Genomic DNA, 25765 nt, shown 5'->3' with positions numbered 1-25765 from the left:
CTAAACCAGGTCCTGTTCCTAATGCTTATTTCACTGCTCCTCCCAGCCACCTAGAATAATTTCTTCTTATTCCTCACTTGATCCATTAATACAATGTAAATGTGGCCTCCAAAACCGTTCAGGCATCCAGTACCAGCCTTCCATTCCCATTGCCACCACTCCAATGGGAGCCTTGGTGAACTTCCTGCTTTTTTACTAAAAGAGCAAACTGATTCAGTGCCATAGCTCAACGTACCTAGTCCTCAGCTATCTTTAGGACGGGGATATTTACCCTGCCAGGAGGTAGAGACTGAATCAAGCCATTTCTTAAAGTCTCTTTCAATAATAAAATCTCTAATTATGTGATTTACCTGATCTTTATTAAAAATATAAAATATTTTAAAAGTCCTCCCAACCTTTTTCTGTACTAATTCATTATAAAATTATCAATTTTCAGTATAATCTAAATGCCAAAGAGAATGGATGCTTTATAGTACAGTTAGATCAAACAATAAGAATATAAAAAGAGGGTTACAAACTTATGGGTGGTATAATTTTTTGAAAAAAAAATTAAAAGAAAAAACTGATAAGCAAAGCAACACCGAAGATTTTTAACTTCCTTCCATACTTGCCTTTTGGTGACATGGTTACAGACTCAGAACATATGCAAACTTAAAATTTTTTAATTTACATAAAAATATTGGCTAAAAGGAAAAAACTCTTAGGAAGAGGCTATTTGATAACAAAATACAAAACACTGAATTCACAGAAATAACACTAATTGTTATTTTGGTATCCCCTTACTTCCTGGTTTCCTTAACATATTTAAAAACTGATAAATACTTTAATCAGTAGTGTCAAACTTTACCCATACAATCCTTGATTAGTATAGAGAAGAAAATAAAATCATAAGTGACTGAATAAGGAAAAACAGCAAATCTATTACATACTCTAATTATATTAAAAAGTACTATACTATAAATCTCAGACTTAATTGGAGACAGAGATAAAAAAAATTACTACCAGTTTTGTATCCAACAGAAACTCAAGGGTCTTACCCTATCTGCACTGATGTTTCCTTTACCTTCTGTTAGCTCAACATTTAAGTATGGAACCAGAACATTAAAGTTTCCCCAGTTCTCTCATACACATGTTTCACCTCTTTATTAGGATTCTGAGTTCTTCAAGGCTGAAAACAATAGCTTCCTATGTCATATTGGTACAAAACCAGCTCACAGCAGTTTTTTTGTATTTATAGAATAAAAATACATCCACTCAGTTAAAAGATGCTGTTACGTAAGTTCAAGAACTTTTATATAAAGGATGATAGTTATCTATGCCTACACTTCTTACAAGAACAGAATGGAACAACTTTAAATGTCAGCATGAGAGGCTTAGGCTACATATTTTGAAAGTTTTTGATACAGACTGTAAAATTTAAAATTTGTGGTACAATTTTTTTTTTGAAACTTTCGATGGCAACAGTGCATATATATTTTATTTGGAGTAAATAGTTGTGATATTTTCTCAAAATAGAAATTAGATCAACCATAAGGATTCTTTCCTGACCTTCAAGCTACAGAACTTCCAGAGACCTGCTTTCTCAAATAGAAATCAGAAAAAATGCACCAAGAGCCTTCTAACCCAACCATGTTAATACCACAGTTTTAACAACCCAACACAGGGGCATGAAGGATTTCAAGACGAAAGCAGCTGCATGACCTAGAAATCAAAAACTGTGTAAGTTCCTGTTCCAGTTTTCTTTTTGCTGATTTGGTATAAGACCTTAGGCAAACAATTAATCTAGATGTCTGTGTCCTCATTTACTAAAGGAGAAAATCCTTAAGGAGTGTTACACAATGTAACGATTTAAGAATCAAAATGGTGCTAGAAAAAAATTCAGCTCTCAAACATATAAATTGTTAATGTAGTCATTATTTAAAGAAAATAGATTTCAGAGAGCTTCCAATTTACTCAAAATGTGATATCACCAATGAAGCCAAAGAACAATGAAAGAATTTGAAATAAATTATATTTCAAGTTCTTTATTTTAAAATTTTAGAATAGAATCAGATTGATTTTTGGCTGCTCTTACCACTTACCTGCTTTGGCTGACTTAGGTTAGTCACTTCACCTCTATGAACCTCCATTTCATTCTAACGCTTGGCTAATTACAGTTTTATCTCACAAATTGCGTGAAAATTAAATAGTTAACATCTAACACACAGTAAATCTTTAAAAAATAATTGGCTGTTGTTATTATTGTGAATACCATCCTCATCATTATCACCATCATCTTTGCTTTTTTAAGGAATTAGCATAATATGTTAGAAAGAGACTGAGTTTTGGAATTAGATCCTGTTTCAAATCTTACATCTGCTATTTATCAGGCATATGAACATGGCCCTACTTACTTTATCTGTAAGATGGGAAATCATCTCTCTCTTAAATTTTGAGGATTAAATATGGTTATGTTTTGAGGGTTTTACATATGGCACCTAGCAAAACCTAAGTGTCAAGAATAGTTTTCTTTTCATATCCTGATTTGTTTTAATCATATAAATTTTTAACCAGTTAACACTATATGAGCAGATAAGAGTTGGCCTGAGTACTATGGCAACATGGTAAGGAGACATGGCCTAAGTTCTAACTAATACAGAGGTCAAAGTTGATATAGTGAAATCTTCTCCAACTGTCCAAGCGACAACTAGGACATATTTAACAATAATTTAGTTACAAAGAGTCTGGTGCAACCCAGAATTAACCACTCTTTACATGGGTCTGCTTTCCAAATTCCAAATACCTAATTTATGGATGAAATTCTGAAATACAACTTTATAATTTAAAATAGGGGATACATGTGACAAGTGGCTTCAGCATCCACAAATAATATTAAGTTTACAAGTAAAAGCTTTTCCCTAATTGCTAAAATAAGTAAAAGGCATTTAGACAAGATGAAAGTCTTATTTTCTGATCAATAGCACTATGCTATTCGTTTATTGAGTTGCTTTTGATCCTTAAAATTTATGTAGTGTATCTTAAAAATGTTATTTTTTTTCTATTAATAATGAATAAAAAATAACCCAAAACAGAAAAGAATTCATTAAAAAGGCTATGTAATGATTCAAAGTATATTTTTATATTTAATAACATATATATATATATAATACACTATGAAACCTAACAGTATCACGTCAAACAATTTAACAAGATTCTAAAATGAAAAGGATTTCTGGCTTAGAAAAAGCTAAAGAAAATCATTCCCATCCTGGCTTTCTACTCTGCAAATTATCTTGGGGATAAGGAATATTTCCTCTCAGCTAAACAAAAAACCTAAGTGTAATTTATTTGTAGGTTAGTAATTTAATTGTAGTAATTTATTGGTATTGGCTCATACTAGAGAATGCACGCAATTGTGTATTGGCTTAAAAGACTTCCTTTCCAGTTCTTTGGAGTCACATGGCAATAAAAAGAATTAATAATGAAAATGCCAACAAATACGTGAAGAAAAAAAATGAGAGCAATTGAATTTTTACAAGATCAGCAAGTATATCAACGAACTAGACTTTTCTCAAGTTACTTTAATATGGTAGCAAAAATATCCTGGTCAGTATGGTGGGTTGGAGCTATGCACCCCAGAAAAAACATTTCTTAAACTTAATCCATTCTTATGGGTATGAACTTCTATAAACAGTTTAACCTTTTGATGAAGTTACATCAGTTAAGGTGTGGCCTGGCTGAATCAGATGGGTCTTAATTCAATTACTGAAGGTCTTATAGGGAAGGTTATAGAGAGAAGGAAAGCCAGAGGAAGCAGCCAGAAACTGAATGTCAATGGAACCTGGAAGAGAAGGGAGAACCCAGGAGAGGCTGCCATGTGCATTGCCATGTGACAGAAAAACCAAGGATCAAGGATTACCAGCAGCTAGCCCCAGAATACCAGTCATGATGCCATCTTGTAATGGATCTCTTCTAGCCACAAAAGTATGTGCGAATAAATTCCTGTTGTTTCAGCCACCCCACTGCATGGTATTTAATTTAGCAACCAGGAAACCAAAACAGTTCCCTTATTTCTCCACAAGAGTCACAATATCATGCATGTAAATTTTCACATCTCTTCTTTAAAAACTTTTTTCTTTTTTAAAAAGAAGCTTAATTTACAATCTGCCTAGCAAATCAATTGCATGAAAATATTAAAATTATCTTCATATCAATGTGGATAAGTTATGGCAAACATTTACATGGACAAGCATAATGTAAATTTCAACATTTCCTTAACAGGCTAAAACATTTATTTATCAGTACCTCTTTCTTTTCCACATCCCCTCAATTTCTTGCCATCTTACAGAAACAACAGCCAATAAATACAAAAAGATATTCAATCTGATTAGTCATTATTAATGCAAATTAAGCATATTAATTTTGCAAAGAATATACATAGAAATACTCAATATTGGTAAGAATCCATGAGGCATCCTTCATATTGCACTGATAAGGGTGTGAATTGGTAAATCATTTCTGGAAAGCAATCTGGCAATACAGATCAAGCCTCTTGAAAATGTTTAGATTAGTAATTATATATACTTTTAGGACTCAAATCTAAAAAATTCATCAGCAACAAGATATAAGTACAATCATATTCACCAAACTGTTATTTATAACAGTGAAACTTAGAAAGCAACTGAATGAACAACAGTATGGGAATGTTGAGAAAAGGAAATTTTAAATAAATAATGGATATCTCTTTCATGAAACGTTGTACAGATACTATAAATCATATTTTTGAGGAATATATAATGTCACAAAAAGATGCCCCTGATAAAAATACCAGATTTGTTAAAAAGCAGACTAAAATCTTATGTAGATGGTGAATATTTTTATAAAAATTATTTGTTATACATGATGAATTGATATGCATACAGACAAACAGAACAAAATACAGAAAATATTCATGCTGGTGGTCTTGAAGGGATAGATAACAAGTAATTACTATATTCTTCCTTGTGGTCTTTAGCATTTACTCATTATACTTATCTTCTTCAATATGTTTATTTTGGTTCCCCCACTAAAATATAAGTTCTATTATTTATATTTTATAAATATAGGGATTTTTGTTTCTTTTGTTCATTGTACCTAGAGAGTACCTAGCACATAGAAGGCATTCAATAAATATCTGTTAAACTGCTAAATATAAATATATATAATATACACATATGTGTATATACGTATGTGTATATATAGATAAAAATATATATCTATATAAAATGAACACTGATCAGGAAAAATAAACATTATTTTGAAAGAAAATATAAATTCCCTACTATATTTTATTATTAACCTGATTCTGGTCTTCAAGAGCACCAGTTTACTTTAATTTCTTATTTTTTTTATCAACCATCTTTGGTCCTGCATGAGAACAAATGAAGAAATCAATGTCAAGACCCTCAAGTCTGGATCTGAGAAGTTTTGCCAAGGTTTCCAAATGAAATGCCAATCAGTACTAACTTGGATGTCAGTCATATGTGCATATAAAGTCGACACTGAAAACCCCACTTTCTCCCAGCATCCACCAGACAGCCACAGGTATGCTTCCATTTACATAGGTCCCTCTAGGGTACAGGCATCACCTATAGGTGAATAAAGACACTGCTTCTCCCTTGAGTTCAGGCATCAAATTCAGTGGTTAAGAGTAGTAAATAAATAAAAAGAATTTCTAAGCAAAACAAATGTAAAGGTCTTTCAGTCTAATAAACATATGACTAGCTGCTAATCAACTGCTGACCTCACCTATCTAGAATTCAGATGAGAATTATCCACTGTGATGACTCAAAAATAAATGTCAAATGACATATCTATATTATCTATATATTATCTACATATTATCTATAGGAAAGCCTTGTCTCCTCCTGAGCCTATTCATTCTTAATTTACTTACAATTTTAACAAGTTTAGATTTCCAAAGGAGAAACCTACCAACAAATATAAGTGCCAATTATGTTCCAGATAGTTTTTAAGTACCAGAAATAAGCAAGACAACTACATCTAGTGGGAAAGACAGACAATAACAGGGAAACAAACAAATGATTATGTAAATTGATAGTGATAAATGCTCTGAAGATTACATGGTGTATATGATAGGGTGGCGTGTGTGAAAAGAGAATGGGCAGGACAATGGCTACTTTGGCTAAAGATGTTCAGAGAATTTGCAACCTGAATAATGAAGAGGAAAGAATATAAACATATGGGAGAAAATATCAAGTATAAATGCTCTGAGGCTGGAAAGCATTTTCTCATGTAAGAGAAAAAGAAGGCCAGTGTAGTTAAGAGTCTAAAAAGCAAAGGAAAGAGTCAAAGGAGATGAGGTGGTCACGGAATTCTGTTGGATGCTATAAACCATAACAAAAAGTTTGGGGCAGTGCAATGGTGGCTCAGTGGCAGAATTCTGGTCTGCCATGCCAGAGACCCAGGTTCGATTCCTGGTGCCTGCCCATGCTAAAGAACAAACTTTGGATTTTATTTCAGGTATAATGGGAAGTCATTGCATGGCTTCAAGCAAGGGACTGCTATCATTTGATTAATGGACACCACAGTAAGGACTATTACCTGCCAGGAAATGAGATAGAAGAAAAATATGAAAATCAAATAAACCTCCAAAAGATAACCAGAAGTAATTTTAGAGAAAGGACACTGCTACACCCCAATCGTTAGCTTTGAAGGAATCAATGCACTACAGCTCAGTAAACAGCTGATGCAGTACCATAGTGAGTATGATTCGCCAAAAATCATTAAAGTATAAAATACTACCATAATTTATATATCACTTTAAATATTTTATAAACTGTAAAATATATGTCATTTGGAAATATGGATTTTAGAATGGCAGGGAAAGTATAACATTTAGAGTTTCATCCAATTAATTATGTTATTTTTATGCTTCCAAAAAATGTTAAGCTATTCAATAAATTTAGTTAGCTAAAACAATTTCTGAGATTTCTTAATAGCCAAGGCTTTAATCTGTGCTTAAAATAATAAACACATAAAAATTCACTCTCTTCCTCACTATTTGCAGTGCAGCAATCAAATCAGCTATAAATTTCATTCAAAAATATGTTTTTGAAACCATACTCTACCAAACAAAGCCGTTCTTTCACTGTCATTTAATATATTTCTATCTCCGTATTTCCACTTAGGCTGTTATATTATGTGGGTCAGAATGTAAGAAATCAAGAGCTTTATGCTTTAAAAAAAGTTATAAAATTTAATATTTGTTATTTACTCAAGTACCTCAGATTTTCTGATTGGTACATAAATCTTTGGGTAAACTTCAAATGCATTAAATTTTATGGTTACCTAACATGCTACATGTGCTGGTTTGAAAGGACTTTTGTACCCTAGAAAAGCCATGTGTTAATCCTAATCAATCTTGTGGGAGCAACCATTTCTCTTAATCCCTATTCAATAATGTAGGCTGGAAAGTTGATTAGGTTATCCCCATGGAGATGTGACTCAGTCAGCTGTGGGTATTAAACTTGATTACATGGAGACATGTCTCCACCCTTGCTGTGTGGGCCATGATTAGTTTACTGGAATCCTATAAAAGAGGACACATTTTGGAGAGCCTTCCTTTAGAGAATGAGGAAAGAAGAGTGGAACCATGACAGAATGACAAAAGATCCACAGAGTCCACCAGTCAGAGAGCTTTGGAGATGAAGAAGGAGAATGCCACCAGGGAGCTTCTTGAAGCAAAAGGCCTGGAGAGGAAGCTAGTAGATTTCACCATGTTCACACATGCGTTTCCAGTGGACAGAGAAACCTTGTACTTCATCGGCCTCCTTGAACCAAGGTATCTTCCCAGGATGCCTTAATTTGGACATTTTAATGGACTTGCTTTAATTGTGACATTTTCTCAGCCTTAGAACTGTAAACTAGCAATTTATTAAATCCCCCTTTTTAAAAGCCATTCTGTTTCTTGTATATTGCATTTTGGCAGCGAGCAAACTAGACCACCACATATTTCAGAAAACCAACCTAATATGAAATTTTTTAAAGTAAACATGATCAATTAACTCTATCTACTATTACAGACAGACTACAAAATCCAGTGTCAATGACTCCACATACTGCAGATTAACTTCTATCCTTTGTCAGAGATAATTGTCTGAAAAAAGACATTGGGGTTAACTTGTTCACTTTCTTGTCAAGTGAAAAACCCAAGCAGTCTACTATAAAACTAAATGTAACCTTCTGAGTAAAAAGGTTTTTAATCGTGGATAGTATGTGATAACTAGGTTTGGAACAAATATCAGTGAATTAAGAATGAAAGTAAACAAAACAGACATAGAAATCCAAGCTCATACCTGGAAAGGCCCTCATTTACAAAGAAAACATATCATGATCTTTTAAAAAAATATCTAAACCAAAGCTATAGGCTGAGCCCCCAGTCTGGGGGTTTGTTCATATGAACCTTAACCCCACAAATGATGGGTCAAGCCTACTTAAAATTAGGCCTAAGAGTCACCCCCAAGAAAGCCTCTTTTGTTGCTCAGATGTGCCTCTCTCTCCAGCCAACACAACAAGCAAACTCACCACCCTCCCCCTGTCTACGTGGGACATGACTCCCAGGGGTGTGGACCTTCCTGGCAACATGGGACAGAAATCCTACAATGAGCTGAGAATCAGCATCAAGGGATAGAGAAAAACCCTAGAATGAGCTGAGACTCAGCATCAAGAGATTGAGAAAACCTTCTCAACCAAAAGGGGGAAGAGTGAAATGAGACAAAGTGTCAACGGCTGAGAGATTCCAAACAGAGTAGAGAGGTTATCCTGGAGGTTATTCTTCTGCATTAGATAGATATCACCTTGTTAGTAAAGATGTAATGGAGAGGCTGGAGGGAACTGCCTGAAAATGCAGAGCTGTGTTCCAGTAGCCATGTTTCTTGATAATGACTGTATAATGATACAGCTTTCACAATGTGACTGTGTGATTGTGAAAACCTTGTGTCTGATGCTCCTTTTATCTACCACGTCAACAGACAAGTAAAACATATGGAATAAAAATAAATATTAGGGTGAGCAAATGTTAAAATAAATTTAGTTGTAAATGCTAATGATCAATGAAAGGGAGGGATAAGGGGTATGGTATGTATAAATTTTTTTTCTGTTTTTGTTTTATTTCTTTTTCTGTTGTCTTTTTATTTCTTTTTCTGAATTGATGCAAATGTTCTAAGAAATGATCATGATGATGAATATGCAACTATGTGATGATACTGTGAATTACTGATTATATATGTAGAACAGAATGAGCATATGTTAAGAATGTTTGTGTTTCTTTCTTGTCATATTTTTTAAAAATTTAAAAATTAAAAAAATATATCTAAAATGATGTTCTAGTTTGTTAGCTGCTGATAGCTAGCTATCGGCAACACACCAGAGATGGATTGGTTTTTAATAAAAACGGATTTATTTCATTAAAAGAAAATGTAGTTCTTCAGAGTGAAGTCAGTTAACTTTCAACTGAGGTTCTTTCTTACTCAGGAAGGCACAAGCTGATCTCTGCTGGCCTCCTCTCCAGGCCTCTGGGTTCCAACAACTTTCCCCTGGATGATTCCTTTCTGCATCTCCAGAGGCCTGGACTGAGCTGCGAGTGATGAGATGAGGTATGCTGAGCTGCTTGGGCTGTGCTACGTTGAGCTCTCTCATTTAAGCACCAGCCAGTTAAATCAAGCATCATTCATTACAGCAGGTGGCCTCTTAGCTGTGCTATGTTGAGCTCTCTCATTTAAGCTTCCAGCCAATTAAATCAAACATCATTCACTGCAGCAGGCATGCCTCCTAGCCAACTGCGGATGTAATCAGCAACAGATGAGGTTCACATGGCATTGGCTAATGTCTCCAGCAATAGAACTAGGCACCTTTACCTGGTCAAGTTGACACCTGAAGTTAACTGCCACAAATGATGAACACAAGAATCCTTTGTCTGTAAAAAAGAACTTCCTACTATAGGACTGGAAAGTCATATAGTAAATAACTATTAGGCATGGATGCTACTTATTGACATTTAAAGGTAATATGTATGAGCACAAACAGCTCTTAAATAATTTCCCTGTGGAAATATGCATTATAATTGAAATATGGTAAATTCTATTTGTTCTAAAACTTGACTATTAATTATTTTTTAAATTTGAATTACATTTTAACATAACCTTTAGTCTAAAAACAAACAAAAATGGCTATCTAGATTGTAGGACAATTAAAGGAAACTATATCATCTTCCCTCCCCAACCTTTTAATCTGTAGCAGTTCTTGTTTGGTTTTCATGACATGGAATTTTTTCAAAAAGCTGTTGCCTTATAGAATACCACATGTTCTAGATTGGTCTGATTGGTTAAACATTTTTGGCAAGAGTACTGCATTGGTACTACTGCACACCTCTTACTGAACTGCATTAGATAGAACTGCATGTAAGCTTGCCCCACTATTGCTAATCTACATTTGATGACTTAGTATGCTAGTTAAAAACTGTTATGTACCCCAGAACAGCCATGTTCTTTTAATCCTGTCTTTGGGGACAAAGATGTTATTAGGCGGGACCCTTTGATTAGGTTGTTCCATAGAGAGGTGACCCCACCCATTCAAGGTGGATCTTAATCCACTTACTGGAGTCCTTTAAGAGGGAGAGATTTTGGAGAAGGCACAGACCCTTGAACACAGAAAATCCCTGGGAGATGCTAAACTAAGAGATGAAATCAAGAGTTTGCCTCTTAAAAGCAAAGAGAGGACCCACGGATGCTTGAAGAAAGAAAATGCCCCAGCGGAAGCCAGAAGGATCCACAGGAGCTGAGAGAGCCATTCTGAAACCAGCCCGGGAGAGAAAGGCCAGCAGACTTCACTGTGTACTTTCCCATATGACATAGAAGCCCTGGACGTGATCTGCCTCTCTTGACTGAAGGTATCCTCTTATCGATGCCTTAATTTGGACATTTTCATGGCTTCAGAATGTAAATTTGTAACCTAATAAACCCTCTTTATAAAAGCCAATCCATTTTGAGTATACTGCACTCGAGCAGCTTTCTCAAACCAAAACACTTGGTTAAGGAGACAATTATCAGGTCATTCCAATGTAAAAGGAGCACTTTCCCCCCATTTGTAATTAAAAATAATCTATAAGGTGAACTTTAGACATAATGTGAATAAAATGGAGTTCTTTAAAACTTACTTGGATCACTTTTTAATTGTGAGATATCTGGAATTCTCAGATTTTCCCACTATTATGATGCTAAATTTGATCACCATCATTTGAGGTGGTGACTGACAAACCCTTCCATTTTTAAGTGTATTTTTCTTTTTGTAATTAATAAGTAATCAATGAGATAATGTGACTATCTTGTTCCCTGACCTTTTGCTCAGTCGTTTTTTACAATTACTGTTCAAACTAGAAAGTAATAGTGGGCTCATGGTAAAAGCTTCATGTTAAAAGAATAATTTAATTCCCCTCCCTACTCCACTCCAAATGCCTAATCACACTCCTACAAGGTAAGCTCTATTAACTGGTTCTTGTGACCCCTCTGAAAAATGTCAGTGTGCACATATACATGCATTTATTTTTTATCTGTCTACCACAAGTGAGATTATACTAAATAGTCTGCCTGTCCATATCTAGACTTCTCTCCAAATTAGTACACATAGGTTCTTGTCGATAGCTACAGAGAATTCCACATACCACGATTTATTTAATCAGTCTCCTAAATATCCATCATTACAGTTTTCATTAATGGTTTTACACAATTTTAAACAATGCTACAATAAACATCCCTGTATGGATAATTTGTGTGCTTTGTATGAATACATTTGCAAGAAAAAATTGCTAAGTACAAAACTGCTGGATCCAAATATATTATGTAAATTGTTTTTCTTTCAAGAGATATTGCCAATTTCCTGCAAAAATTTATGCTCCCAACAATAGTATAATGCTGTTTCCTCCTCCTTTCTTCCACCTCAACACTGGATATTAGCAAATTTGTTCCTCTTTGCCAATCTGAGAGATAAGAGAAAAATGGTGACTCGATTGTTTTAATTTTTATTTCCACAATCAAGAAGGTCAAAAATCTTTCACAAATTTACTGGACACTTGAAATTGTTTCTAAATGAATTGTTTATTTATAGTCTCTGTCCTTTTGTCTACTTAATGTTCCTAACGAAGAATAATAGTCAGTATTTTAAGCAATATAGTTGAAAAATATGTAACAAGTTTCATTATAAAAAGGCATAAAATATTATTATAATTGGTAATCTGCATCTAATACCCTCACATCTACACTCCCCAAAGTTGTAGTTCCTGGCAACAGATATTTTGTCTCATTATGTTTAATATACCTTTACCTAATTGTCCCTTAAACTGAGAATACAGTAATAAATATACTAAAGAATTTCCCATATTAAAATCTCCTTAATTCTTTTAAAAAATCAAATTCCTGTAAGCAAGAAATAGGAAGCAACTGAAATTTTAAGAAGTCAGCATACTGATCTTTAGCTAACATTTTAGAATTATTCAATTTATCTAGGGTTTCTCACTTAGCATTAAACAAAAAAGATATTTCTAAGAATAGGAAAACCAAAAAGACAAAAAATTAAATCTGTCTAGAGAGAGCACAGCACATCTATTCTTCACTATTGCATTACTTTAAAAATCAATTTCATATAGGTGTGAGCAGTCAAGTGCTACAGTGTGATAAACTTGCCTGGTCAATGTAAAAAGCCGTGCCAGCACGGATCTCTCTACGCTGTTTGAGGTCGGTTTCAGTGGTGTCCCTTGACAGGGCAATGTACTCAACCTCCCGTTTGGTCAGCTCCTGTAGACAAGAGAGCAAAAGTATTCCAAAAATAAAACTAAATCCCCAATATATGATGCGGACCAAGTTATCTAACAATACCTAAGAGAATAGCATTTTAAATGTAATTCTGGATTACAATCTTTAGCACCTCACTTTGAGAAAAATGGAATAAATTTATCATTAATCAAAATGTACACATCTGCTCATAGTTCTTACTTTTACGGTACCCAGTGCTACTACCTGAGCAATAAGAATCAAAATTAGATCTTAAAATCCTTAATGCCTCATGTGGAATTATTTTTAAACACCATGAATGATAATTTGGCAATATTACTACTGGTTTTTCCCACAAACTATGGCTATTTCTGTAAGTAATATTCATATTGTTAAAGAAAAGTGATTTAAATTAACTTATTCCATTAACCAACTTTACCAAATCCCTAAAATATGTTAGGCATTCTACCAAATGTGAGAATAAAGTAAATAAATAGTCAGGTCCCAATAGAAGAGAGAGACACATCTTGGGCATAGCTATTGGTTTAAAAAATTATAATAGTTTATTCCACCAAAATATCATTAAGTTTAAAGGGAAACCATCCCAAATCCATTTCTGTTGCAATAATTAATCCATCATTAAAAGTCATTTTTCCCTATATGAAATAAAAAAGTTTGTACGAAAATGCTTTAAATTAATCTTGATTCACATTTTACAATGATGAATTAAAAACAAAAAATAATGACATTTTCCAATCAAATAAAGCATATGGTGCTTTTTACTAAATAGGAGAGGAAGCTAATTTACTGGAAGATAAAGGTAAAAGTTGATTCTGCGTACCATTACTGGAGAAAAAGGATATTTTCATAGAATGAGTTTTTTCCCCTACTGCATCTCCATTTGACATTGGTCAAAGTATATTACAGGCATTTAGTTAAAAAAAAAAAAAAGCTTGCTACCATGAACCCATAGTTTTAAGTATATATGGGAAGAAAAAAAATTTTTAAATAAAGAAAATGTAACTATAGTGCAGATGTGGTGATACTAAAACACAGTCTTCTTATCAAGAATGAATCGTCTGTGGGAGCACAGTTTTGGATCACAGAGGCAGGTTCTGTTTTAGCAGAAATATGCTTCTTGCTTCTGGAACACATCAGTAGTACCTTCATGTCTGTTTCATTGATCAGCAGAGTCTCACTGAAAAAGCCCGTCATTCATAATAGACATCCATGGATTGACAAAGCAATGTATGCCTCATTGCCAAATTGACCACAGTAACACCCTGAACTGCCACCTTCAAAGTACTGTGATCATCGTCCACAGTGTTGATGGTTTCCTTGGATGCTTTACAGTCATGGCAAACACCAAAGCCTCCTCAGCTGCTGCCTCACAAACGAAGTATGAATAAGAACACAAGTGGCACCAAGAGCAGCATGTACAGTAGGCAGCAGTGGTCTGCCAAGGCTTTTTCAACTATCTATGAAAATCTGTTTACAGGAATTAAATATGAAATTGTTTCTATTTAATTTCTCCTGAGTCCAGCAGGCTTGCCCCAAATTTCTGCCTTTAAAGACTTCACCTGCTCCAGCCATTACTAAACATTTTAGACCCAATGGCAAGAGCTTTCACTGCAGCCTCAAGCAAGGCAGCTTAGTTTAATATTCAATTTCTTTATCCTATACATTTTCACAGACAGTAGGTGCTTGAGCTGTGGATCACAATTTAAAGTCTTTTTTTTGAAGGGTACAGGCTTTAGATTGATTGATTTATAATGCATCTTTTTAAATTAACAGGCCTCCAAAAACCTCCTAGCTCCTCATTCCTGCTCTACATGATTTTTAAAGTACCAAAATAAACTCACAACTGAAAAAAAAAAGAGTAACTGAAGTAGATTTTAATATAGGGAAATCAACTCTTTAATACCAGATAACACAAGGAAGCTGTAAACAAGTTTCTTCTCTTTATCCTAAAAAGTATCTTCGGAACAGAAAAACTTCAACTGAAAGCATTCTTCCTTGAATCATCAGAGCAATGCCTATTAATCCTTGAATCATCAGAGCAATGCCTATTAATGATGACAAAGTAATTAAAAATCTTGTAAATTTTTTATTTGGATTGAGATCTGAACATTTCAATTCATTTAACAAATCAAAAAAATGCAAGCATTTAAGAGGATAAATCAGAAATGGGACACAATATGGGATTTGAAATCCAACTCCACATTTACTAGCTGGATAGGATAAAGCTTGAGTGAATTAGTTAACCTCTCTGACTTCAGTTTTCTCATTCACTTAAAAATTTAATTTAAAAATTAAAAAAACAAAAGAAAGCACCTAAAGCATGAACTTTAAGTTCCCTTTAAAGACTGCATAATACCAAAATACAAAGAGAATTGACTGGTTGGCCTTTTAAAATGTGGACCAAAGTTAAGAGAATTTTCCCCAAGTAATATAAAACTAAGATTTGTTTTGTAATCTCAGAGTTGCTGATGCTACCCGCTACTTATGATCTGAATTTAATATTTCTTTTCTACTTAAAGTGGAGGACTGAACTAAAAAATTTGCCAAAACTATGAAAGGCAAATGTACATTTGCTTCCCCAATAACTAATCTTTCTTTAACATTAATATTTTTTAAAGTAATGACAAATCCTGATATTTTTGTAAATTCTTAATTTTTCAACTTTCTTAATTTATAACATAGCTTATCAAAGAAAAGATCCTTATGAATTCACAAGAATTGATTGCTCACCAAGTACTGCATAGCAATAGAGCGTCGAAGAGGCCCAGGAGGTCCTATCAGAAAGATATCTTGCCCCAAAAGATCTTTCTGCATTATCCATCTTAGATGATGAACTACAGATTGAGTCAGAGAGTCTGAAACTTTAAAGGGGGAAAAACAAAATGAAATGTAAATTAGACTATTATGTACACAAATTTTCAAACAATGCACACAGCATATTATATTTTTAAAAATGATACAGATACCTGTGGATTTTTACACTTTTTTACAGTAAAACAATTATTACCAATGTTAAACCAGGATGAAGTTAATGCGATCAGAAAGAGTCACATAATCCACACTTAAAAGTTCGGAAGAACATATGAATACTCACCTATAACTGTCACTAAAGTAATGAAAGTGATTTTCAAGGGTGAACTGAGATATCATTACTTTATCACAACAATATAAGGTGGCAGTGGATTGTAGGATCTCCCAAATTTCACAAATTAGAAAGTTTGGTGAAGACTTAAATGAACTCAGAAGATCCCATTATAACCATTTTCAAGTGTACAATTCAGTGGTATTAATTACACTCACAGTACTGTAATACCATCACAAATATCCATTAGAGAATTTAGAATTTAAGTCTATTATCACATTAACTCTTCTGAGAATAGTAAACTCCTCTACACAATGCCCCTCCAGGACTATGATTAAATCACTCATTAATCTGCTTCTTCTGCCTAAGCATTTTCTAAAATGTTTAAATTAACACAATTAATTTGGGCCAAATAAAAGGTACACCTACTACCAAATGTTTTCTTTCCTGCATTGTTATAGTTTATCAAGAAAAAGGATTAAAACAATACATCTCCTTAACACCTCTAATTTTCACATCAGTAGGCTCTTAAACCCGTAATTTTCCACAGCTAAGGGAAAATTAAATTAATCATAATTTCCTTTCATTTTCTCCCTTGCAATTTAGAACCCCCAAGGAAGTTCACACAGTGGTAAGGTGGTACCATTATGAAACTAAGTCTTAAAAACTATTACAGAGGTAAACTATTCTTCTGAAATTTCTAGGCATGAACTACACTCTGTAAGGAAGCACAATACAAATATACTTAGAAAAAGTATACTCCAACACTTTCCAGAACACTTTTAACAAGTTTGCCAACAGTCTATCAGCAAGCATATTTGATTTACCAAACATTTATTGAAAACTCACAATATGCCAGGCATCAGTGGTACAAAGCTAAACAAGATTGGGTCTCAGCCATCAAAGTGTTTACAGTCAGTGTAGGGATTTACTTCTAAACAATAATTTATATAGTATTTCAATATTTACCAGTAATCTATTTGGGAAGTTCAATTACAGAATTAACAACTTAATCTTCCCATAGGAACATAGGTTTTGAGATGTGCTCCTGATTGACCCTCGACCACTCCTTAGATAATTGAGACAAGTCCTCTTTTAACAGCTAGCAGAAAGTTATGCAAGACCACCAGAAACAAATGTGTCTACATATTTTTTTTCTGTCATGTCTTCATCAACTTTTGATATGATATTGGCTGGAAAGCAGTCTTTCAGACAATTTTCCAATTCAATCAAAACGCTAGCAATGATAAAGCTTACTTCATCCCCCACACCATATGCAATATATCATAAATGTTTGTATTTGTGAATATATGAGTATTTATAACTAATTTTCCAGTGCATTACTCAAGCTTATCCATAAACACCATTTAAAAATGAAAGTAAGGGTGGGTGATGGTGGTGCAGTGGCAGGGTTCTTGGCTGCCATGCTGGAGACCCGGGTTCGATTCCCGGAGACTGCCCATGCAAAAAAACGAAAAAAAAAAAAAAAAGGAAGTAAGACATATAGCATCAAAAAGTTAGTACTGAAATCTAAAAATTACCAATGACTAACAATTTACCACAGCTGACAGTTTCAATAAGACAAACTAAAGGAAGAAAATAAGGGATAGGGTTTTTTTAATTGCCCTCATTTCTCTGACAAATTGTTTTACATTCACTTGGATTTCTTCATTCTGGGAAATAATGACTTGACAGAATGAGACAAACATAACCAATACCTGACACAAAGACAGTAATTCATTAGGGAACTGCTAAATGTTTTAGACAAAAAGCAGCTTAGCGTATATATAAAAAAGAAACATATTCAAACTATACTCTCATTTATGCTTGAAGAAAATATATTTTCTATCTCATAAAAATATAAAGTCCCCCACAGAAATCAGGTATACCATGAGATATCTAATAAATGTTCTCCAATAGCAACAAAATTTTGCAAGATGCCATCAGAAAAATCCTGGTTAAAACATCACACAATATCCCAGTTAAGTAAACTCCTAGATGCTCAAGAAAAATTCTTGTACCTTAGAAGACGTGCAGAATGTGAACAGCAGCATTGTTTAATATAAAACTGGAAATAGAAGAATAGATAAAATATTCCACTGTATGGGATATTACACAAAATATAATAGATATAATAAAAATAGAAATAAAATAAAAATATAATAAAAAATAGAATGAGGGATTACTCCTTCCAACAATGTGTTTAACCCTTAAAGGTATAATACTGGGTGAAAAGATTAAGCCACAAAATGAATCAAATATAATATGATGTCACTTTGATAAAGCTGCAAAAACTAGCAAAATTAAACTTTTAGAAATATATTAATACATGATAAAATCATGCTTTAAAAAGTAAGGGATGGAGGGCGGTGTGATGGTGGCTCAGTGCCAGAATTCTCGCCCGCCATGCCAAAGAAATTCGATTTCTGGTCCCTGTCCATGCAAAAAAAAAAAAAAAAAGTAGGGATGGAGTGGTGCAGGGGTAGAATGCTCATCTTCCATGCAGGAGACCTGGGTTCAATTCCCAGACAATGCACCACCAACCCACCCAAAAAAAGGAAGGGATGGAATCTTGAATAGGGCAGGAAACCTTGATGGTTTCCACTGATTGGTGTGATGTCCCAACGCATGCCTGAGTGATTTGGGTAGAGAATTAAAAGGTATTTGCAAAGTGCCCGTATGAGACAGGGGAGAAAGGAGGAAATGTTAAACTTCCCCCTCTGGGGAATTCCTGATACTCTTGCAAGCAGTGAGGACAACAAATTCAATAGGCTGAGCCTTCAATCTTTGGGTCTGACCCTATGAAATTTATTCCTACAAAGGAGAAGCTAGGTCTGCTTATGACTGTGCCTAGGGGTCACCCCCAGAGAACCTCTTTTGTTGCTCAGACATGCCTCTTTCTCTAAGCCAACTCAACAGGTGAACTCACAGCCTTCCCCTTCCCTACATGGAACATGACTCCCAGGAATGTAAATCTCTCTGGCAACATGGGACAGGACTCCCAGTGATGAGCTGGGACCTGGCATCATAGGATTTACAAAGCCTTCTTAACCAAAAAGGGGAAGAGAGAAATGAGACAAAATAAGGTTTCAGTGGCTAAGAGATTTCAAACAGAGCCAAAAGGTTATCTTGCATTATATAGCCATCCCTTTTCAGTTTCTGGTGTATTACAGTGACTAGAGGAAAGTACCTGAACTGTTGAACTGTATTCCAGTAGCCTTGATTCTGGAAGATGATTGTATAACTATATAGCTTTTACAATGTGACTGTGTGATTGTGAAAACCTTGTGTCTGATGCTCCCTTTATCCAGGATATAAACAGTTGAGTAAAAATGTAAGGACAAAAAATAAATAATAGGGTAGGGATGAGGAGTAAAAAAGAAAAAATTGAGTTGATTGAAATACTAGTGGTCACTGCAAGGAAGGAGTAAGGGGTATGGGATATATGAGTTTTTTCTATTTTCTTTCTACTTCTTTTTCTGGAGTGATGCAAATGTTCTAAAACTGACCATGGTAATGAGTGCACAACTATGTGATGATATTGTGAGCCACTCATTGCATATATACTTTGGATGGACTATATGTGTGTGAAGATATCTCAATAAGAATATTTTTTTAAAAAGGAAGGGAGGTGGAGACAGTTCCAAGATGGCGGCTTAGTGAGGTCTGGAATTTAGTACGTCTTCCAGAGCAGCTAATAAATAGCTAAGAACAGTACAGAACAACTGCTGGGGCCATATCACCGACTGGACACACAACGTACACCAGTCTGGACAAGCTGGGCGAGCTGTGATCCCCTCCAGAACTATAAGTCCCCCAAGCCGCGGAGGCTGGTGCTCCCCACCCCACACACACCAGCTGGTTTCCATAGGGGAAAGAAAAGAGGCTTTACAAGCACCAGGGGCTGAGCTCAACCAAGCTCCAATTGTGGAATTAATTAACAAATTCTGACTACTGAAAATAGACCACCAGCTCAGATAAACCTTGAATAAGAGCGAAAGGAACTAGGAGTTTCTGCCCCAGCAGGGGGAGTGCAGGGCTAACGGGGAGAAAAAACAACCAGAGGTTTTTGGGATTGGACAGTACAAAATACTTGTAAAGGGCCGGAACCAAAAAAAAAATGCGGGGGTACGAGGGGGTCCTGCTCTGAAAAGGATTTTTTTTTTTGCTTTGTTTCTCCTGCTTAACAGCTCATTAGAACTGCAAGGCTCTCAGGCTCCAACTGCCCCAGGTAGGGGCAGAATTAAGGTTCTCTGAGAGAGAAAGAGGCTGGTAAGATGAAAGGAGTTAATTCCCTGGAGGCTGTGCCTTCCCCAGGAAAGGGGTGGGGAACAGTTCAGGTGGAATCTCTTCTTTAAGGAATACAGACCCCAGGGACTGGAAAATTGAAGCAATTAAAGCCAGTCTACAACCTCTCCTCTGTCTCAACCATACCCCCAGCAGGGAGAGTTTGCTGAAGTCAAAGGCACCACATCACGTTATACTGGTGGGAAACTGCAGGCAGACAAGTGGATCGTACTGGGCAGGACAGGAAAAGCACAGAGTCCAGAGGCTTCATAGCAAAGTCTGTCAACCTGCTGGGTCTCACCCTCAGGGAAAACTGATGCAGGTGACTCTTTCCTCCTGAGAAGAGGATAGTCTGGTCTAGGAAAATCTGACTGGGGTCCATAATATCTATGTAGACCGTCCTAAGAAAAAAAAAAAGGTTCCATATAGGCAGGGCAATGAACAAGAAATAAGAATTGAAAAAGTCTGATCTCTTAAACAAAACCTATGCTAGACATCTAGAATAAACTAAACTGAGTGTCAAAGAAAACACAGACAATAAAGCCATCCAGCAAGAAAATCTCAAGTAAAAGAGTGAAAACAATCTCCAGAATAAACTAATTAAGGAAATTAAATGCCTAGATGCAAGCAAAAAATAACAAGTCATACTAGGAAAATTGAAGATATGGCCAATTCAAAGGAACAAACCAAGAATTTAAATGAGATATAGCAGCTGAAACAGGATGTTAGAACAGACATGGAAAATCTCATCAAAAATCAAATCAATGAGTTGACGAAGGATATAAATAAGGTAATGGGCAAACAAAAAGAAGAAATCGAAAATCTGAAAAACAAATCACAGAACTTATGGGAATGAAAGGCACAGTAGAAGAGATGAAAAAAAAACAATGGAAACCTACAACGTTAGATTTCAAGAGGCAGAAGAAAGGATTAGTGAACTGGAAGATGGGATATCTGAAATCCAACAAGCAAAAGACAATATAGGGAAAAGAATTGAAAAATATGAGCAGGGACTCAGGTAATTGAATGACAACATAAAGCACACAAATATACGTGTTGTGGGTATCCCAGAAGAAAAGAAAGGAAAAGAAGGAGAAAGACTAATAGAGGAAATTATCACTGAAAATTTCCCAACTCTTTATGAAAGGCATAAAATTACAGATCCAAAAAGTGCAGCACACTCCAAACAGAATAGATCCAAACAGACATACTCCAAGACACTTATTAATCAGAAAGTCAGACGTAAAACAGAAAGAATTTTGAAAGCAGCAAGAGAAAAACAAAGCATCACATATAATGGAAGCCCAATAAGACTGTGTATAGATTTCTCAGCAGAAACCATGGAGGTGAGAAGACAGTGGGATGATATATTTAACTTACTGAAAGAGAAAAACTGCCAACCAAGAATTCTATATCCAACAAAATTGTTCTCCAAAACTGAAGGGGAAATTAAAACATTTTCAGGCAAAAAAAATCACTGAGAGAATTTGTGACCAAGAGACTGACTCTACAAGAAATACTAAAGGGAGCAAAGAGGCAGACAGGAAAAGACAGGAGAGAGAGGTGTGGAGAAGAGTACAGAATTGAAGACAATGCGTAACGCTAAAAAGAGAAAAAAAAATAGATATGACACATAAAATCCAAAAGGCAAAATAATAGAAGAAAGTACCACTTTTACAGTAATAATGCTAAATGTTAATGGATTAAATTCCCCAATCAAAAGACATAGATTGGCAGAATAGATTAAAAAACAGGACCCATCTATTTGCTGTCTACAGCAGCCACATCTTAGACCCAAGGACAAAAATAGTTTGAAAGTGAAAGATTAGGAAAAGATATTTCATGCAAACAACAACCAGGAAAGAGCAGGAGTAGCTATGATAATATCCAACACATTAGACTTCAAATGTAAAACAATGAAAAGGACAAAGAAGGGCACGATGTATTAATAAAAGGAATAATTCAACAAGACATAACAATCATAATTATTTACGTACCAAGCCAGAGTGCTCCAAAATATATAAGGCAAACACTGAAAAGAGAAATAGACACATCTACCATAATAGTCGGAGACTTAAATTCCCCACTCTCATCAATGGATAGAACATCTAGACAAAGTATCAATAAAGAAACAGAGAATTTGAATAATACAATAAATGAACGAGACTTAACAGACTTATAGAATATTACACCCACAACAGCAGGATACACATTTTTCTCAAGTGCTCATGGATCTTTCTCAAGGATAGACCATATCTTGGGTCACAAAGCAAGTCTTAATAAATTTAAAAAGATTGAAATGATACAAAACACTTTCTTGGATCATATAGGAATGAAGTTAGAAATCAACAAAGGCAGAGGGCCAGAAAATTCACAAATATATAGAGGTTCAACCACACACTCTTCAACAATCAGTGGGTTAAGGAAGAAATTACAAGAGAAATCAGGAAATATCTTGAGGCAAATGAAAATGAAAGCACAACATATCAAAATTTATGGAATGCAGCAAAGGCAACGCTGAGGGAAATTTACTGCCTTAAATGCTTGTATCAAAAAATAAGAAAAAGCAAAAATCGAGGAATCAACTGTTTACTTGGAAGAGCTAGAAAAAGAACAGCAATTAATCCCAAAGCAAGCAAAAGGAGAGAAATGATGAAGATTAGAGCAAAAATAAATGAAACTGAGAACATGAAAACAATTGAAAAAAATCAACAAAACCAGAAGTTGGTTCTTTGAAAAAATCAATACATTTGATGGTCCCTGAGTGGTGCAACAGTGGCTCAGTGGCAGAATTCTCACCTGCCATGCCAGAGATTTCAGTTCATTTCCCAGTGCATGCCAATGTTAAAGAAAGAAAAAAATTGATGAACCCTTAGCAAGGTTGACAAAAAGAAAAAGAGAGAAGATACACATAAATAAAATCAGGAATGGAAGAGGAGACATAACCACTGATGCCACAGAAATAAAGGAGGTAATGAGAGGACACTATGAACAACTTTATGCTAATAAACTGGACAACACAGATGAAATGGACAACTTCACAGACAGGCATGAACAACAAACACTGACTCGAGAAGAAATAGATGACCTCAACAAACCAATCACAAGTAAAAAAAACTGAATCAGTCATTAAGAAGATCCCAAAAAAGAAAAGGCCAGAACCAGATGGCTTCACATGTGAATTCTACCAGCATTTAAGAAAGTACCAATCCTGCTCAAACTCTTCAAAAAAAATTGGAGAAGAGAGAAGGCTACCTAACTCATTCTATGAAACCAACATCACCCTCATACCAAAGCCAGATAAAAATATACAAGAAAAGAAAATTACAGACCAATCTCTCTAATGAATATAGAAGCAGAAATCCTCAACAAAATTCTTGCAAATCGAATCCAGCACACATTAAAAGAATTACACAGCATGACCAAGTTGGATTTATCCCAGGTATGCAAAGATGGTTCAACATAAGAAAATCAATTGATGTAATATATCATATCAACAAATCAAAGCAGAAAAACCACATGATCTTGATTGATGCAGAGAAGGCATTTGACAAAATTCAACATCCTTTCTTGTTAAAAACACTTCAAAGGATAGGAATAGAAGGGAATTTTCTCAACATGATAAAAGGAAATATATGAAAAACCCATAGCTAACATCATCTTCAATGGGGAAAGACTGAAAGTTATCCTCCTAAGATCAGGAAGAAGAGAAGGATGTCCACTGTCACCACTGTTATTCAACATTGTGTTGGAATTTTAGCCAGAGCAACTAGACAAGAAAAAGAAATGCAAGGCATCAAAATTAGAAAGGAAGAAGTAAAACTCTCACTGTTTGGAGATGATATGTCACTGTATGTCAAAAACCCTGAAAAATTCACAGCAAAACTACTAGAGCTGATAAATGAGTACAGCAAAGTGGCATTTTTGTAGACATCAGTAATGAGCAATCTGAGGGGGAAATCAAGGGGAAAAAATCCATTTACAATTGCAACCAAAAGAATAAAATATTTAGGAATGAATTTAACTAAGGATACAAAAGACCTATACAAAGAAAGCTACAAGAAATTCCTAAAAGAAATATCAAAAGACCTAAATAAATGAAGGGCATGCTGTATTTATGGACTGGGAGACTAAATATGGTCAAGATGTCAATTCTACCTAAATTGATTTATAGATTCAACGCAATACCAATTAAAATCCCAAAAAGTACTTTGAAGATATAGAAAAACCAATACCAAATTTATTTGGAAGGGCAGCATGCCCCAAATAGCTAAAAATACCTTGAGAAAGAAAAATGAAGTCACAGGTCTCACATTACCTGACTTAAAGTCACGTTACAAAGCTACAGTGGAAAAATAGCATGTTACTGGCATGAAGATAGATATACTGACTAATTGGAATTGAATAGAGTGTTCAGATATAGACCCTCTCATCTTTGGACAAATGACTGTTGATAAGGCAGTCAAGCCAACTCAGCTGGAACAGAACAGCCTTTTCAATAAATAGTTCTTGGAAAATTGGATATCCATATGCAAAAGAATGAAAGAGGATTCATATCTCACAACTTATACAAAAATTCACTCAAAATCGACCAAAGATCTAAACATTAGTGTTAGGACCATAAAACTTTTAGAAGAAAATGTACAGAAATATCATACAAAACTTGTAATAGGAGGCAGTTTCCTAGATCTTACATCCAAAGCATGAGCACTGAAGAAAGAAATAGATAAATGGGAACTTCCCAAAATTAAACCCTTTTATGCATCAAAGAACATTGTCAAGAAAGAGAAAAGGCAGCCTACACAATGGGAGACAATATTTGGAAATGCCATATCAGATAAGGGTCTAGGATATATAAAGAGATTGTTCAACTCAACAACAAAAAGACAGACAACCGAATTACAAAATGGGCAAAAGACATGAACAGACACCTCTCAGAAGAGGAAATACAAATGGCTAAAAGGCACAAGAAATGATGCTCAACTTCCCTGGCTATTAGGGAAATGCAAATCAAAACCACAATGAGATATCTTCTCACACCCACCAGAATGGCCATTATAAAAAAAGAAAACAACAAGTGCTGGAGAGGATGTGGAAAAAGAGGCACAGTTATCCACTGTTTGTGGGAAAATACAATGGTACAACTGCTCTGGAAGGTAGTTTGGTGGTTCCTCAGGAAGATAAGTATAGAACTGCAATATGATCCAGCAATACCATTGCTATGTATCTATTGAGAGGACTTGAGGGCAAGAACACAAAAATTTGCACAGCAATTTTTAAAGCACCATTATTTACAATTGCCAAGAGATGGAAACAGCCAAAATGTCCATCAGCAGATGAGTGGCTAAACAAACTGTGGTATACACATACAATGGAATATTATGCTGTAAGACATAATAAAGTCATGAAGCATGTAACAACATGGATGGACCTTGAGGACATTATTCTGAATGAGATTAGACAGAAACAAAAGGACAAATACTGTTTGAACTAACATTAATGAGTGAACTTGGAGAATTTCAGTTAAGAACAGAGGTTATTAGGAGATAGAAATAGGGTAGAGATTGAGTAA

At 34.9% G+C, this 25765-nt stretch overlaps 1 protein-coding gene across 2 annotated transcripts in view; it reads right to left on the bottom strand.

Moving 5' to 3' along the window:
- The window catches only part of VWA8 (von Willebrand factor A domain containing 8), a 631595-nt gene that overhangs the window by 484704 nt on the left and 121126 nt on the right, over window positions 1–25765 (bottom strand). For both annotated transcript variants that reach the window (XM_077158362.1, XM_077158361.1), the window contains exons 3-4: window positions 15555–15685; window positions 12717–12827 (exon numbers count right to left, since the gene is read on the bottom strand). In XM_077158362.1, coding sequence (XP_077014477.1) covers window positions 12717–12827; window positions 15555–15638 — 195 coding nt within the window. In that variant the 5' untranslated portion in view covers window positions 15639–15685. The remainder of the gene's footprint in view (window positions 1–12716; window positions 12828–15554; window positions 15686–25765) is intronic.

Source organism: Tamandua tetradactyla, chromosome 4, assembly GCF_023851605.1.
Source record: "Tamandua tetradactyla isolate mTamTet1 chromosome 4, mTamTet1.pri, whole genome shotgun sequence".
Classification (NCBI taxonomy): Eukaryota; Metazoa; Chordata; class Mammalia; order Pilosa; family Myrmecophagidae; genus Tamandua; species Tamandua tetradactyla.
Note: the sequence above shows the minus strand (reverse complement) of the source record. Positions and strands in the feature narration are given on the sequence as shown.